Genomic DNA, 16,140 nt, shown 5'->3' with positions numbered 1-16,140 from the left:
CACCCCTTCTCAAAAAGAAAATAATAGCCGAAGTTAATAAACTAGTAATAAGGATGATAAATGTGTGGGAAATGCAGCATATGAGAACAAATAAATATCCTGTTTAGTCCTTTCCCAGCCCGTAGAAGAGATGACTTTTGAAATCTGTGAAGTTGCAAGTGATGTAGAAGATAAAGACAAGTGTTTTGTTTTCCTGTGCAAGGTCTAGTTAGTACCAAATGAAACTAAAAGCTGGCAGGCTCTGAACAAACAAATTAAGTTTTGCTTCTCAGTGCAAGGTGTGAGTTAAGCTGTTGTGCCTTGCCAGAAGATGCTGTTGATGCACAAAATTTGGGTGCAAAGAATGTGTGGGAAGTGAGAGAGAATTCTGGGGAAGTGTTGCTTTGTGCTTGACCCATCTTACTGGCTGTATCAAGTGAGACAAAAGTTCATCGTATGTGAAAATATATATAGTTAATTGAGTTATTCAGAAAGTTCTTGCCTTTGGAGAATGCTGAGGCTCAGCAGAGATGCCCTCACTCTCTGAGGTGAGATTGTACTGTGTACTGGAGAAGTAATCAATACTGCATAGAAAGGTACAGAGTTACCTTTCCATGGGCACAGAGTTAAATCCCTGGTTTCAGTAATATTTTTTCCTTTAAACACTGAAGTGTCAAACAACTTGTTTATTGAAGGTCATTGTTTCATCAGAACATAGACTGGGAAAATATAGCATTCTGTTTATAAGGCCAGCATCTAGAAAGCAATTGATCTCTCAACGTGTCTGAGAAGACCCTTCTGAAATTGATTTATCTTTGAAACTTGAATGGGTAGAAATTTTAGAGAAGTTTCTTCAACATGGGGGAGAGCATTCATAAAACTTGTTCTGCTAAGTGGTGCTCTGTTAAACTGAAAAATTGTAATTAACAAGATTTAAAAAATACTGGGAATGGTGGTGCTCTTTGTAGTTCCTTTTTCTGTTTTTACTTGATGAAATTTTTAACTTGTCAATAGCTCTTGAGGTTCTTGGAATACCTGAGGGTCCTAGTCTTCGGTGGAAGAACCTTATCCTTCAGTTGAAAGCAGAGGCTTTGATTAAAATTGGTGATGCTGATGCTGCAGAAGAAGCCATTAAAGCACTTGAGCAGGTATTGTCATTGACTAAAAGTGGGGGTTTTTTAGTTTTAAAAAGTGCTTTAATTTTCTGTACTAAAAACTTAAGATGTATTTCTCCCCGTGCTTCCTCTGTATATTCTGTGTGATTTAGACAAGTCCTATCAACTGTGGTGTAATCCAAGCACTCCTTCCTTCTCTGTTTTTTTAGGCTTTTCTCCAGCTTTTTTTCACTCACAATTCTAATTTTGGAAGCTGTCACTTTTGACCTTGTCTGTTCTTGCTCAGTGCTGCCAGGTTCTTGCTAGTTCTATGGCTGTTGTTTGTTTTAATTTGAATTCTTATAATCCTACTCCCCATGTCCTTCATTCACTTGTCATTAGTCATGAACAAGGGCATATTACTTTTAAGATCAAATGGTTAGGGTTGAAGCAGAAATTACTTCCCCTCTTTTTTTGTCTCACAGTTTAATTCTTCACTGTTTAGACTTCTGTACCTTTTCCCTTGCTCTCTGCAATCTTCTACCTGTTCTCCATCAAAATTACTCTAAGGCTTCCCAATTCTATCTAAATGTTTTATTGTCTTTTATCTTCATGCTGTCTCCCTGCTTTTGACACCTCTGATTTCTTCATCTGGGGAGAGAATAATTTGGTTGTGTCTTATTACTTTGTTTTCTAGATTGTGGATGCAAGCAGCGATCCAGTGGTTTTAGCTATCAGAGGTCAGGCTTATCTAATCAAAGGTTTAATGGACCAAGCCTCAGAGGTTAGTGCTGTATTGTCATTCCTGTAAACTAAGTAGAATTCTTGGTTTCATAGAGGAAATGCCTAGGGAAGAATTACATCCTTTTGCAGATTTCACAAGAGCTTCTGTTGTCCCACCCTGATCTGGCTCAGTCCCATGCTCTAGAAGGTTTCATCCATTATTTCCAAAAGAACTATGAACAGGCAGAAAGAAGGTAGATTTTTTTTTTTTCTTTCCTTTAACGTGGACATGTTGGGGGAGAATAGAGTATAGTGGTTTGCAGCTTCTGAGAATTTGTCTGATCTGACCTCTGTTCCTTTTATTTAGTTTTCTAAATGCTATTGAAAGACGGGCTGAAACTGCAGAGTATCATCAGTACCTGGGGCTCACATACTGGTTCATGAGTGATGAGACAAAAAAAGACAAAGGAAAAGCAGTCACTCAGTTCTTGAAGGTAAAGATTGGTTTAACTATTCCTGTAGAATTAGTGTTTTTCTGTATCAGAAACGAAATATGGAAAATACACTGACTGGAATGACAGACTGGACTATTCTGCTCTGCTTGTTACCATTTACAAACCTCCAGAGCCTGTAAACGAACTTTAGCTGTGAAAAAAGACATTGCAGGGAGCTGTGCAGTTACCTGGAATCTCTCTGCTTTTGTTTTCCACTTTTCAGCTAATTCTTGAGGCCTTTGATTTAGCCAGACAGGAGTGGTGGTGACCTCTAGTTGAGCTGCCTGGATCTGTGAGGGTATTTTGACATGGGGAGGGAAAAACTCAGATTGGTGGGGCAAAAAAGTGAGGAAGGAAAAAATAAGAGAATGGAGTTAGTTTCAATGTCTGAACAAGGAAATAAGTCTGCAAAACCCCACAATTTATATACTCTTCCCGATCTTTGGGGTTTTGGGGGCTGTGTCTTTTTCTCTGAACATAGATAAGAATGTGAATCCAAAAGATTTAGTCAGACATCTTGATTGGGAACCCGGAAGTATGTAAAATAAGACTCCAGACATTGTAAACTCACCATGTAACTTCATGATAGGTGTTGGCAACTCAAATCATTGCCCGCTGTTTGCACTACAGATACCGCAGAGTATACTGAAGAATGTGGTTGGTGTGAACAATAATTTTGTCTCTAAACTGTTCTATGTGAGCGCTTTTTAAAAACTATTATTGTCAAAGCTGTTTTCTGCTGCTTGAGGGCTGTGGGTTTCTTAAGTATAAATAAATCTGCCAAGTGTTTCTAAAAAGGACCTTAAACTTTAGAAAAGGATGGAGTTAATTGTGATGTAATGTGGTAAGAGTATGAGCATAATGGTTGAAATTGAGTAGAACGTGAAAATTATGGGATGTCGTAAAGAACTGTTCTCTCCTAACAAGCTAGCTGTGCTAGTACTTCATGTACAAAATGCTTTGTGCTGTGAGGTTTGTAGCAGATTCTGAAAACATTTAAAGCTCAAGTATTCCCTGCAATCTTAAAATAAAGTTTGACTACTCAGATGTATCACAGAAGGAGCTTAAATAAGTTGGTAAGCAAAGACTGAAGAAGTAGTTACCACTGGACCTGTCCTTTAGTATAATCCTTCAAAATGCTGTCTTACATTGTGTTCGTATTTCCTTATAGGCTGCAAAATTGGACAGCTACTTGGGAAGTGTCTTTCGTTATTTAGGTAACTACTACCAAGACATTGCTGGAGACAAAAGTAGAGCTTGTGGTTGCTATAAAAAGGCTTTTGAACTGGATGGAACCGATGAAGAGTCTGGAACAGCAGCTGTAGACTTAAGTGTGGAACTTGGAGACACGGTATTGTACACTCAGGGCTTTGGATTACTGCTGGCTTGTTTTCTTGTTAATCCTGCTCTTTGAGGAAACGCTTCAGGTTTCCTCTGTAGTTGAGAATAACATCCGAAAACAGATGTTCTATCATTGCTGAGGAGTTTTCATAGTTGGACCTGCTTCAATTTTATGCTCTTAATTCCACATTAAATCTCTGGGGAGGAGGGTGGGGGTACCAAGCATTACATTGTAGTCATCACATGTGTGATTTAGGTGAAGGATTTTTTCAGGAGGGAGCATGTTAGAAAGTTAGTTTTCTTTTCATATTTCACTTGTCTCACTTCTTTTCTCCATGTTCCACCTTGCTCCTTTCAGGAAAAGTATACAATTTTAAGATATTTTAAAATATTTCTTACATAGCATTGTGTAAGCAGTTCTTAGCCTATGCTGTTACAGAGCAAATGTAAGCCAATCTTTGACACACTCCACTGGAACATCCGGAAAGTCAGGCTTAAGTATCTGACTTACTGCAAATACTTGTATCCTTCTCTAGTTATAAAAAAAACAGTCTCTGAAAAACTGCAGGAAGCTACTGTCTATTTGCAAAGACAGGTGCGTAAGAAATAATCACATCTTTAGATGTGATAATTTCCTCCTCTAGTCTGCCACTCAGCCTGCCAGCTTTAAAAAGCCCCTGTAACATTTCTTCATTACAGTAATTAACAGATTAGACAGTTTAATGGCTTGCTGGATTAGGAGTATTTGTTTTTAACAAGAACTTTGTTCTTTGCACATACATCTGTTTACTAACCTGGCATTTTTGGTGTGTTGTTAGGACACTGCTCTGTCAATCCTGAATGAGGTAACCGGAAAAGCGCGTGTTGGTACAGCAAAATGGGCCTGGCTTCACCGAGGACTTTACTACCTGAGAACTGGCCAGCCGTCGCAAGCAGTGGCTGAGTAAGAGAGCTCGTGGTTGGTTTAAGCCGTTTTCTATAAACCCCAATAAACCAGCCTTTGATCTTAGCGAGTTTTGAAAATGAGTTAGCTGATGATAGGATGGCTTGCACTAAACAATGGGAAATGGGTCTGAGCAATCTGTGCCTCTCTTCGGTTCCAGAATTAGCACAATGTAGTCTTTTTTTCAGCATAGCAGTGTTCTGTACTAACAAGCCTGGTGACAGGCTTGTCATAGACAGGCACGGTATAGCACTGAATAATGAGCCAAGATGAGGTACAGTGTCTCAACTTGTATAATGTGCTCTGAAGATGAAAACACTACTACGCTGTCTTTAAAAGTTCCTCATCACCGTGTGTTTGTGTCCAGAGGATATATAATGCAAAGAAATAATTTATGTTAACTTGTATCACTTGTTGTTTAAATAAATTTATATCTTGATACCTTCAGTTTGCAGGCAGCTCTCAGGGCTGATGCAAAGGATTCCAACTGCTGGGAGTCTCTAGGGGAGGCTTACTTGAGCAGAGGTAGCTACTCAACAGCACTGAAATCCTTCAGGAAAGCAAGCGAGCTGAACCCAGAGCTCGTGTACAGCATTTACAAAGCTGCAGCAGTTGAGCAGATTCTAGGCAAATACAACAATGCTATAGCTACCTACCAACAAATCTTAAAGAAGGCAGAAGACTATGTGCCTGCACTGAAAGGTAATATGTCTGAATTAGAAAGCATTAATTAACCCTTTCTCCTTCTACACGCTGCAGTGCTTGAGTCTTGTGGAGAGGTTCTTGGTGTACTGATGTTCTCCTGCACAAAAGGGTAGGGTTGGATTCTAGGTATGGAGAGCGCTGTGACCCCCTGCATGTAAGCTACTGACCGGGTAGTAGCCTGCAAATATCTGAAAAGCTTTTGAATCATGGTGAATGGGAGTGTTTATTTCTCTTTCAAGTAAATATGATAGGTAATAATTCCTGTGTAGCGACCAGGCCAAATGTTATAGAAGAACTGAAGATAGGGGAAGCAGCTAATGGTGCTGCAGTTTTACCTGAGCAGTCAAACACTGGCTGAAGAGGCAGTGGAGTCAGGCGCTGTTTAAAGAGTGGGGCTATACTGATTTTCTTCTGCTCCTGACCATGCATTCCTTGCTTTTTGTGTTAGCTTTGGTGGTTCAGACCCCTCTGAGCTTCTTCAGGTGATGAAAAATTGCAGTAAAGTACCCTCAGAGGTCTCTCAAGTGTTAGCAGTGGCGATAGGTAGATGTCTTCAGTATGTAGCTGGGAGCAGAGAGGAATGGGGGAACTGGAACTCCTTTCTGGTGATAGAACTGTCAAGATATATAATATTGGGAACATAGAACATTTTAATAGCTAACAAATTCTTCACATTCTCCCAGCCATTTCATTTTCAGTCATTCTCTCCCCATACATCCATCTGAAGTATATGCTGTTTGCTGCCTGGTACTGGAATGAATTTTTAAGTTAGAATGTTCTTTCATTGTATGTAAAGCCTTTTGATTTTTGTATGAATGTAAGCTGATTCTTACAAGACTTAAGTAAGAAGTGTTGGGTTGCTATTGCAACGGTCAGTTTCTCATCTGAACAGACGACAGGGTGGTTGTCCCTCTACCTCCTCCTGTATAATTTTGTTGCTTGGAGTTTGCCAGACTGAAGTGATATGGCAGAGATCTGTGACAAAGTTGGAGACTAGTGTGGATAGGCAGTTTTACTAGTTGTTGGGCAAGAAGGCAACACTGACTGCAGCAGCAGTTTGCAGAGGTGTTGTGTAGAAGTGTGCATGTGTATATGGCTTTTTTAGAGTCTCTAGGTGACAGCTGACAGCATTACCTGGAATAAAATGATTAGAGAGGACATAAGCACACAGATCAAGGTTTCCCCCCTGTAGTTACCTCTATACTTGTTCTTTCCTTAAATCTCCTAAATCTTCCGTCATAATCCCTCTCATCCTAATCTCTGATTTGTTAGCTCCAGATCTGACTTTGGGCCCCTAAACAGTCTTTACCTTCTTAGAGACTGTTTAATCTTTAGTCTTATCTTTTCTGGACCTTCTTAAAACTCTCTCAAACATACATCAGTGTTTTGTTAGTACTGTTCTGATCAGTTCTGACAGTTTCTGAATTGATTTGTTGGAAGCATAGTCTCTCAGTAGGTGAGAGAGTATACTGATGTTACCTGAATGCATCTTTTTGATGTATTTTATTTTTCTGTTACTAAATGGTATGTTTATTCTGCATCTGCTCCAGCATATCTTTTAATATAAGACTTTGGGGAATCAAATCAATTTTGTTTTTAGATTACAGAGCTGCTTGACATCTGAGAAGCTCATGATCTTGGGACTTCTGTGTGGTCAAAACAAACAGCTAGTGGGGGCAAGATTAAGATGCTTGCAAAACATGACTGCTGTGATTAGTAGTTTGGTATAGGTAGAGGGTATGATAGCATGAGGAAGGCAGCTTCAGAACTGTGAAAAAAATACTGTGAATTAATGGTGCTGATAGCCAGTGCCCTACTGCCAGATGGAATCACTGCTGGTGCCAGCAAGAGTATAAACCAAACAGTTATCTTGTTGGTTCTAAAGTGCTAGAAATTGTGGCATTAGACACAGTTCTTTTTTAACACTGGATTTATTTCTGTGTGGTGGGCGGACAGTGGCTGGAGGTCAGGTGGCCACCAAGCGGCTCTGTCACTCCCCTCATCAGCAGGATGGCAGCAGGGGAGAAAATAAGATGGAAAAAACTCGTGTGTCAACATACAGTTTAATAAAGCAAAAGCCAAGGCTCATGTGGAAGCAAAGGAAAACAGAAGATTTTATTCTCTACTTCCCGTCAGCTGGCGATGTCCGGCCATTTCCTGGGCTTCAGGACGAGCAGCAGTTGGTCTGGAACACAAACATAAATAACGAGTGTCCCCCTTCTCCTCCTTTCCCCCGGCTTTTATTGCTGAGCAGGTGCCATACGGTCTGGAATACCCCTTTGGTCAGCCTGGGTCGGTTCCTGGCTGTGTCACATCCCAGGATCTTTCCCACCCCCAGCCCACTGGTGTGTGTGTGGTGGATGCTTAAGAGAGCCTTGGTGCTGCACCAGTGCTGCCCTGGGGAAAATTCACTCCACCCCAGCCAGGCCCAGTGCACCAGATGAAATAAAATCTTACATAAACAGTATTAAATAATCTTGGTTTCAAGTCTTCTTCAAAGAAGATTTCTCCTTTCGAGTGCCTTGACATTCTTTTTTGTGTGTTTTGGTAATGATTTTTGACTCGTGTGTGAACTCAAAGTCAGTGTATTTGTCACTTACCAATGCAGAGCCGATTTCTCATGAGGTCTTTACTTACTATTTGAGAACAAACCCATGTTTATTTTACTGTTCAAATTATTCTACAGTCTGCACCTGATAAAATAGATTAAAAGCAAAGTCTTTGCTGTGAGTACTGTGGGTCTTTGGATTTTGGCATAACTTGCTCAGGGTATAAATCTTCGTAAGGAGCAGAACACTGAGCAGGCTTCCACCCTCCCACCCCACCTTCTTTCTCAAGTGTATCATAAAAGGGTGTCTTTTCACAGAGGGTATTTTCTCTTTATTTTCAGGACTTGGTGAGTGCCATCTCATGCTGGCAAGATCAGCCCTTGATAACTTTCTCGATAGGAAGGCTGTGGATTACATAGAGCAGGCTCTTGAATTTTTTGCTAGGTAAGTACTAAATATTTGGTTATTTAATTTCCAGTGGGATTGTGAGTTGACAAGCAGAAAAATAAGAGTTAAGGGTTTGAGGATTTTCAGTTAAACTAAATCAAATGGACTATGCTTCCACTTAGGATTAAGAATGTACTTCTTGATAATAGTTTAAATAATACATGCTTGCTGCTTAAATGAATGCTAGTTAGAGTTTTGGTTTTTCTGTTTAAAGACACAGAGTCATTTGCTTATAACACAAGTTTGAAATGGCACACAGTTCTGTCTGTCAGTCCTCCTGTATATATGGGGCTGGCAGGAGAAGATTTCTGCAAAAAATGGTGGCTGAGAGGAAATTGCTCGCTCCTTCCCTCCCTCAATCTTTTTGTTTTGCGTTTGATATGAAATTCTTTAGTGTCCTAAATTAAACCTTGGGGTAGCTGCTGTTGCTGGAGAAGGTCCACCAGGTTTCTGCAGATGAGTCATTTCTTGTAATATAACATGATGGGGCTCTGAAGTGCAAGAGTGGGTGTAGTCAGCTGACAGTTTTGATAGATAATGGCTAATTTTCAGAACTGACTCTTATTCCCAATACAGTTGGGATACATTGGCCTTTTGTAGTTTCTGGTTTTTTGTTTGTTTTTTTTTTTTACCTTTTAGACCTATAGCTTGCATAGGAAGAAAACTGAATCAGAAAAACAAATCAAAAGCTCATTGATTAATTACATTTGAGTTCGTGCCACTCCTCAAAGTGGTGAACTTTCTTTGAGAAAAGGATATTGAAGTGTCACTATAACACTAATGATATAGCGTTTTCTGTATCATTAATTACAGGGCAGCAAAGCACCGTCCTGATGTATCTTGCCTCTGGAAACTGTTGGGAGACACCTGTACCAGTGTGCATGTTATTTCACCAGCCAAAGTGAATGTTCAAGTTCTAGGATCTCTAATGGGTAAAAATGAAGGCAAACAGATGCTGAAGAAAAGTGAGATGCTCAGACTGGGAGAAAGGTAATAATTTTTTATTATCAAGACCTTCTGTGCAGCTTGAGTCTCTAGGGTCTCAAGTCTTCTAGACTGTTTGATTTCTGGAAAGTTTAAGACATGCTGATCTGTCAACACCTACATATCAAGCAGAGGTTAACGAGGTGATAAGTAGAGTCTCCAGCTTCTTCCAAATGACACTGCTCATTTCAGGAGACGTTTTCTGGATTGCCACAGTGACCGCCAACACTTCTCTAGCACCTGCTCTTCTCCCTGTGTCTGTCCCCAGAGCACAACTACATCCTGCCTGTCATGCAACAAATTGTGCCTCTTTAAACCGACTGGTTGCTAACTAATCCTTCCAGGACTGCTGAGTCCAGGATAATACTTTAAGCCTTCTGTCTGTACTTCCTTATAAGAATGTCATTAATTCTTGCCCTGGGTATGGGGACTAGAGTACGTTGGAAGAGGGAGTTCCTTCTTTCTAGCCCTGGAAGCTCATGGTGGTAGAAAACACTTGTAGTGTTTCTGTAGCCTCTTCTGTGACTCCCTCTGAGCTCTGTGTGGTTGGGTGTGTAAGGCAGGAAATGCAACTGCTTAGTAAATCTCAACTGTGTTTTGTGACATCAGATGCTTCCTAGGGGAAGCCTGATTAACTGTAAAAATGACTGATGTTTGGTTTAAGTGAAGGCGTGCATGTTGCAGCTGACACAGCTTTGATTAATGCACATCTGTGGCTTCACAAGGGGTGGGCACTACAGACTGCCTTTGCACCAGGATAGCTGCTGCAAACATAACCGAATGAAAGTCGGTTAGTTATTGTTTGCTTTCCGTCCTTTGGGGTTTTTTTTATTTATGCATGTTTACTTGGTTTAGGCTTTTAAGCACTCTTTTGGATGTTTTTTTTCTGCTTTCTGCTCTTCGTCGAGGCTCAGAATAATGCTTCTGTGATTCATGTTTCTGTAGGTGTTACGGCACAGCTTTAAAATTGATGCCTTTGCCTAGCATATGGTGTGATCTTGGAATAAATTATTATCGACAAGCAGAACACCTCACAGCAGCGGGCACTGACGTGAATGAGACCAGTGAACTGCTAGCAAAGTCTTTGCAGGTATTGCCTGGTTTTCCTGTTACATTCTTTAAAATTTAAATTGGTGTTGGTCCTTGTCTGCATGCTCTCTGTCCTCAATAAAGACTGCATGTCTGAATAAGTAAGTGCATGAGGTCTTTAATTTTTGCTTTTCTAGTGATTATAATCCACGCTTTGATTTTTTTCCAGTGTCTCAAAAAAGCTGTGAGGCTTGACAGCAGAAATCATCTTTATTGGAATGCACTTGGTGTGGTTGCTTCCTGTAGTGGTAAGTCTTCAGCAAAAGCCCTAGCTCCATAATATCCTAAATTAGAAGGCAACTTGACTAACAGTGTTTATGAAATTCAGTTAGATCTAGCTCTCCTTTTTTCTCTTTCCCCCACCAGCTATTGGGAATTATGCTCTTGCTCAACATTCGTTCATCAAATCTGTTCAAGCTGAGCAAATCGTAAGTGCTGTAGGCAGCTGCCATCTGTTTCAAGTGGGCATTTAAAACTTTTTTCCCCTGATCCAGTGTTATTTTTGAATATAGTAATAGTACATTGGTTTTAACTTTATTTGTTCTGTCTAGAATGTTGTTGCCTGGACCAACTTGGGGGTTTTGTATCTGGCAACTGGAAACATTGAGGTAACTATCTTTCCCATCCTTAAATGTGGTTTCCCTTTCGTTGTTTGTTTTTTTTTTTCGTTTAAATGGAGTGTATGGGGACATTAGTGTGCATAACACACTGAAGAATGTCCCTCTCAGATTCAGGATACTTACTTCCTTTGTGTGAAATAAAATTGGCACCTGTACCTTACTTGAGGCACACAAATTAATGAAATATTTGTTTTGGAGGGGGTAAGTGAACTTTTTCTGAATTGGTGAGGTTGCTTTCCAACCAGCTGGATGGAATGAAAAGTATTTGGAAGGAATGAGAAGTAGTTAATCAAACTAATGCACACTGGGTTTGATGAAGAACTCTTTTTAATTGTAAGTCACAAACTAGACTTTGAGTTTCCCATAGGCAGCTACTTTCTGCTCATCAGTGTGTCGTATAATTTACTGTAATTCTGTGTAACCTTCAGAGTTTCTCTGGAGAAGAATTAGAGTACATCTTAAGCAAAGTCCAGAGTTCTCATGCAGCTAAAACTACATCCCATCCTATTTCTGGTCAGAATTACAGAAATTTTGTTTTAAATGGAAATGTGATGGTCAGAATTATTTTTAATAAAAATAACTTGCTACTGCTTAGTGCTAATACTACTAACACTAGGACTTTGTTCACCTTATGCTGTGTTGAGGGAGGGACTTTAAGCACAAGCAGTCTATAGGGAAAAGATAATTCGTGGGTGATAACCAGTTTTACCATGCTGAAAATGTGTTTGTTTAACTGTTTACATGAAGGAAAAGCAAATTTCCAAAACTGGATCCTCCAGGAGTAGAATTTTAAAATAATAATTGTTCTAAGAGGTAATCCAGCCGCTGAACTGTTTTAAGAAGGAAATATATTTGGAAAGGAGGGGAACTTAGGTCTTGCAAAGTGTTGGGCTTTTTTAAATAAGGCCGAACTGGTTTATTTCTCTGGGCAATGCGTTCTTCTCTGTGTCACAGTAGCTATTTTTAGTAGTGACCTAATTTTGTCCATGAAATCTCTTCCAATACTACTGCATGTCAATACCTGTTCATACTCAAAAGCGTTCTGTTACCACGCCAGACAGTACAACAGCACTGTTATCTTTGGTTCTACAGCAAGCTCATGAAGCCTTCAAGATAGCCCAGTCTCTGGAGCCTTCTTACCTGCTGTGTTGGATTGGGCAGGTAAGATGACGAAAAATCATAATACTGTGCACAAAAACCAGTTAGTCCAAGAAAGGACTTGGACTCCATCCTAATAATTGTCACTTAAGCCTGTTCCTGAAAATTAAATGTTATAAGTTGTGCTAACACACCCGTCTTTGTCCTGAAGAATGTAAAGTGTCAGCAGAAGACCTTAAGTTTCAAATACAAGCAGAAACTGCTTGTGCTCCCTTTAATTGCGGACACTTTATTCTTCAAACTGATGTTCCTTGGAGAGTTATGAGGAAAAGAAAGTGTCTTCATGTTAAACGCCTAAGATGTACCTGAAGTAATGTATGCTGAGTTTCTTGTCTGTCTCAAAATTTTTAAAGTTCTTGACCACAGCAACTCTTGCTTCTCTGCAGGCACTTATTGCAGAGACGGTAGGCAGCTATGATACTATGGATCTCTTCAGGCACACAACTGAACTCAGTATGCATGTAAGTATAACAGTTTTATTGCCCTGAAGTTTCCATGTATCTAAGATGTCTGCTTAGGTGATGTAATTTCAAAAAAAAAAAAAAAAAAAAGGAACGTCTTGAATGATGAAGCAGTTATGCTCACATTCCAGATGAGATTGTCTGACTTCTGTGTTGTTCCTGGTCTGTGCTGGCACTGAATAACAGGCAGATAATTTATTAAATATGTTAGTCCCAATGGTCCAAGGAATCAACTCCGTAAGTCATGAAAAAGCATTCTTGAGTTCCACAGAACTGGATAGAGGTCAAAAGCATAAGTTATAACTATTCCAGGAGAGAGCCAGGATATTGCTGGTACCCTGAGTTCTAAGAAAGTGGAGGGCTTTACATTCTCTTACAGCTTTTTTTGTCTGTCATCTCTTCAGTGGTGCAGCAAGTGATACGCTAATGTAAGGATTCTCTTTGCCCAGAGGACAAGTTAAAACTGTTTGGAGTCATTCAGTTTGGTGTTTTCTCACCAACACTGATGCGTTTTTTTAGCTAAGACTCTGCCTTAAAACACAGAATTGTTATTAAAATCTTATTTCACTGTTGCTTTGAGCAGGTTTAATGACTCCTATTTTGGGGTTTTTTTGTTTGTTTCTTGAGACTGAGGGAGCAAAAGGCTATGCCCACTGGGTGTGTTCAACGCTGCAGGATAAAAGCAACAGAAACACTGAACTATATCAGTACAACATTGTTCAGATGAATGCTATTCCAGCAGCCCAGGTGGTCCTGAGCAAATACACAGGTAGGTCATTTAAATACTTCACTAACCTGTCAAGTCTAGCAGCAGCATTCAGAATGAACAGATTGATCTGCACTCATTCTGGCAAAGAGTGATCTGGCTGGATTGGCGAGAGGGTTTTGTAAATAAAACAGGGTCAGTGGCCAATGATTTTTGTTACCATACAATGGTGAAGTAGATGTGAGTTCTGTCTGCCTGCTCATTCCAGCACATTTTGGGGGGTGTCCGTGTGTCTGTGTCCGTGTGTCTGTGTCCGTGTGTCTGTGTCCGTGTGTCTGTGTCCGTGTGTCTGTCTGTGTCCGTGTGTCTGTCTGTGTCCGTGTGTCTGTCTGTGTCCGTGTGTCTGTCTGTGTCCGTGTGTCTGTCTGTGTAAGGACCAGAGCCTTGTTATGCTTGTCACCGGTTGTTTCCTGTCAGGCTTCCTCTGAGTGCATGGGTGCTGCCTGACTCCATAACCTCCAGCGTATGAGTGTGTTAACCTTCAGTAGGAAGTTAGTGTTCTTGGGCATGGTTCCAAGCCAGCGTGGCCACCCTGTTTGGGTAGAGTCTAGCCTGGAAGGTAGATAGAGCAAATACGGATTTTCTTTAATTTATTACTGTAAATAAATCATTTGAGTAATCTGCTGCTGATTTTTGAGACCTACAAAATAAGCAAGCACTTAAAATGAGATAAATATGAGACTGTATTTCTTTGTCTGTGCAGTCCTTGTTCTTAAATGGACTTCAGGAGAGGCCTAGATGATCCTTCCTAGTTTGGGAAAAATGGTTAGGAGTCTGAGATGAGGTGACAGCTGACAAATCTGTGCCTTAGCTACTAATAAGCATTTCAGAGTTGTATTAAAAACAAACCCAAGGATTCTACTAGCATTTTACAAGAGCTGAATAGTTTTTTCATTTCATTACAAAAAGAAACCCAAACCACTGTGTGCTGAAAAATTTAAAATATATTGAATATGTTAATGCTGTGTTATAAGATTTTTAACCATTTTTGAGCTAACCTGATGTCATGTTGTGTTGTATCTCCTCTATGTTTGCCTGCAGCCTCTTCAGATGATTCCAGCGAGCGACTGACAGCGCTTGGCAGAGTGTTTTGTATATATGCAGACACTGTAGCATCAGTGAGGCAATGTTTTTGTAATGCTTTCTCACAGCTCTTTCTGATCATGTTCTCCTGTGTTGTCAATTCTGATTTTCTAGAAAGAAATCCAGACGATGCATCTGCTTTCACAATGCTTGGTTATTTGAATGAATATCTGCATCTAAAAAGGCAGGCAGCAGATGCCTATGAGAGGTAAACTATAAACCCTTGGAATGTTCACCGATAGAAGCTTCACCTCTTTTTTCCATGCAGCGGCTAGAAAACTTAAGGGTTTTTCTTTTCCTTTAGTAAACCTTACTTTGTCAGTTCTACATTTCAACTAAGTGTATTGTAAGGGGAGATGTGGAGATGTTCTTGTATCAAATTTGGAAATGCAGAACACAGAACTAGAGAAGTAAAGGCATTCCAAAGCTTGCATGTCTTACCCGGACATTTAGCTAATCCACTCTGTGGGATTTAATTGAGATCTTGAGGGTTGATAAGCCTGGTTTTAGTTTTGGTCTCTACCCGATTCTAATTAATGGAGGTGTTTGGGCTTTGGTTTTGTTTTTTTCTCCTCTGTTCGAATAGTAGGGGAAGTGGCAAAGGAAACCCTGTTTGGACATGTTTGCTGATGCATTAAAACTGTAAAATAGTATCTGTTTGTGCTTAATTAGCATAGAAAAGCTTCTGCATAAAACAGTTGTCCATTCTGCTCTGAGAACTGTTGTCAAAACATGCGTGTTATATTCAGATGGTAATTATTCTTAATTGCGGTTATTTTCAGGGCTGCTTCATTGCTGAAAAACTCTGAGGATACTGAGAAATACAATACAGCAATGCAAAACTATGGCAGGTCACTGTGGTAAGTGTCGATCAACGTTTTCCCAGCCCCTGATTTCAGCTTTGGATGTAGTGAATGCAGCGACGCAGAACATGGTTGAGGCTGAAAGGTGGAAGATCATTGCTCAAAATAATCTATTAAACATCATTCTTAACTGTAGACAAGTTTGACAGAACTTGGTATGTGCTCCAGAAATGAGTCGTATATTTTAAAAAAACAAGTAATCAAATTGCAAGGAATTGCTTTATGTCTTTACAGTTTATAACATGTCGGTGATTCACTTATCCTTGGCTTGATACTTAAGTGCCTTAACATAATCTACACAGCGTGGCTGTTTTATGGTCTCTGGAATAAATCAGGTCTTTGACAATCTCCACACTTGTAGTAGGCTTAGTCTGAGTAAAACAGCTGCTTCAAGGTTTATCTGGTCTCTTCTACCTCTCTTTGAACTTGTATTGACTTGTACGACCTGACGCATGTGGAGTTGGGGTGTTGTGTACATGTCTCTGATCTTTCTGATGACCCTCTCCTCTACAGTGCTACTCAGAATTGTAAGTTCCCTTCACGGTTCCCTTCTGCTTTTGAGGAAATGCAGGACACAGTTTGAAAGTCTTTGGCTGTTAAGAACTTCTCTTTGATACGAGATGGCTCAAGTTCTGCTCGTTAGATGTTTGTCAGTTCTCTAGGGAAACTTGGTATATTCTTAAGTTTCTGTACATGACACTGGAACTTCTAGGCCGTGATAATGTGATAATTCATTCTTCAATACCAGGGAAGATTTTAGCATCAACTCCACTGTTTCTGGTAGTCTCACATCCAAGCTGTATGCATGGTGATTCCTGTGTGCAACTTACACAAGAGCAAA

The 16,140-nt window shown here is 40.0% G+C and overlaps 1 protein-coding gene across 2 annotated transcripts in view; it reads left to right on the top strand.

The window, feature by feature from the left end:
* SKIC3 (SKI3 subunit of superkiller complex) overlaps nt 1-16,140 on the top strand; it is a 49,480-nt gene that overhangs the window by 14,994 nt on the left and 18,346 nt on the right. For both annotated transcript variants that reach the window (XM_074933246.1, XM_074933247.1), the window contains 18 exons: nt 994-1,127; nt 1,771-1,857; nt 1,947-2,050; nt 2,164-2,290; nt 3,462-3,641; nt 4,450-4,574; nt 5,023-5,276; nt 8,170-8,272; nt 9,089-9,265; nt 10,205-10,349; nt 10,518-10,596; nt 10,715-10,776; nt 10,900-10,956; nt 12,061-12,129; nt 12,513-12,587; nt 13,215-13,356; nt 14,551-14,644; nt 15,219-15,296. In XM_074933246.1, the coding sequence (XP_074789347.1) occupies nt 994-1,127; nt 1,771-1,857; nt 1,947-2,050; nt 2,164-2,290; nt 3,462-3,641; nt 4,450-4,574; nt 5,023-5,276; nt 8,170-8,272; nt 9,089-9,265; nt 10,205-10,349; nt 10,518-10,596; nt 10,715-10,776; nt 10,900-10,956; nt 12,061-12,129; nt 12,513-12,587; nt 13,215-13,356; nt 14,551-14,644; nt 15,219-15,296 (2,092 nt within the window). The remainder of the gene's footprint in view (nt 1-993; nt 1,128-1,770; nt 1,858-1,946; nt 2,051-2,163; nt 2,291-3,461; nt 3,642-4,449; nt 4,575-5,022; nt 5,277-8,169; nt 8,273-9,088; nt 9,266-10,204; nt 10,350-10,517; nt 10,597-10,714; nt 10,777-10,899; nt 10,957-12,060; nt 12,130-12,512; nt 12,588-13,214; nt 13,357-14,550; nt 14,645-15,218; nt 15,297-16,140) is intronic.

This window comes from Athene noctua, chromosome Z, assembly GCF_965140245.1.
Source record: "Athene noctua chromosome Z, bAthNoc1.hap1.1, whole genome shotgun sequence".
Taxonomy (NCBI): Eukaryota; Metazoa; Chordata; class Aves; order Strigiformes; family Strigidae; genus Athene; species Athene noctua.
This window is presented reverse-complemented; position numbering and strand designations above follow the sequence as displayed.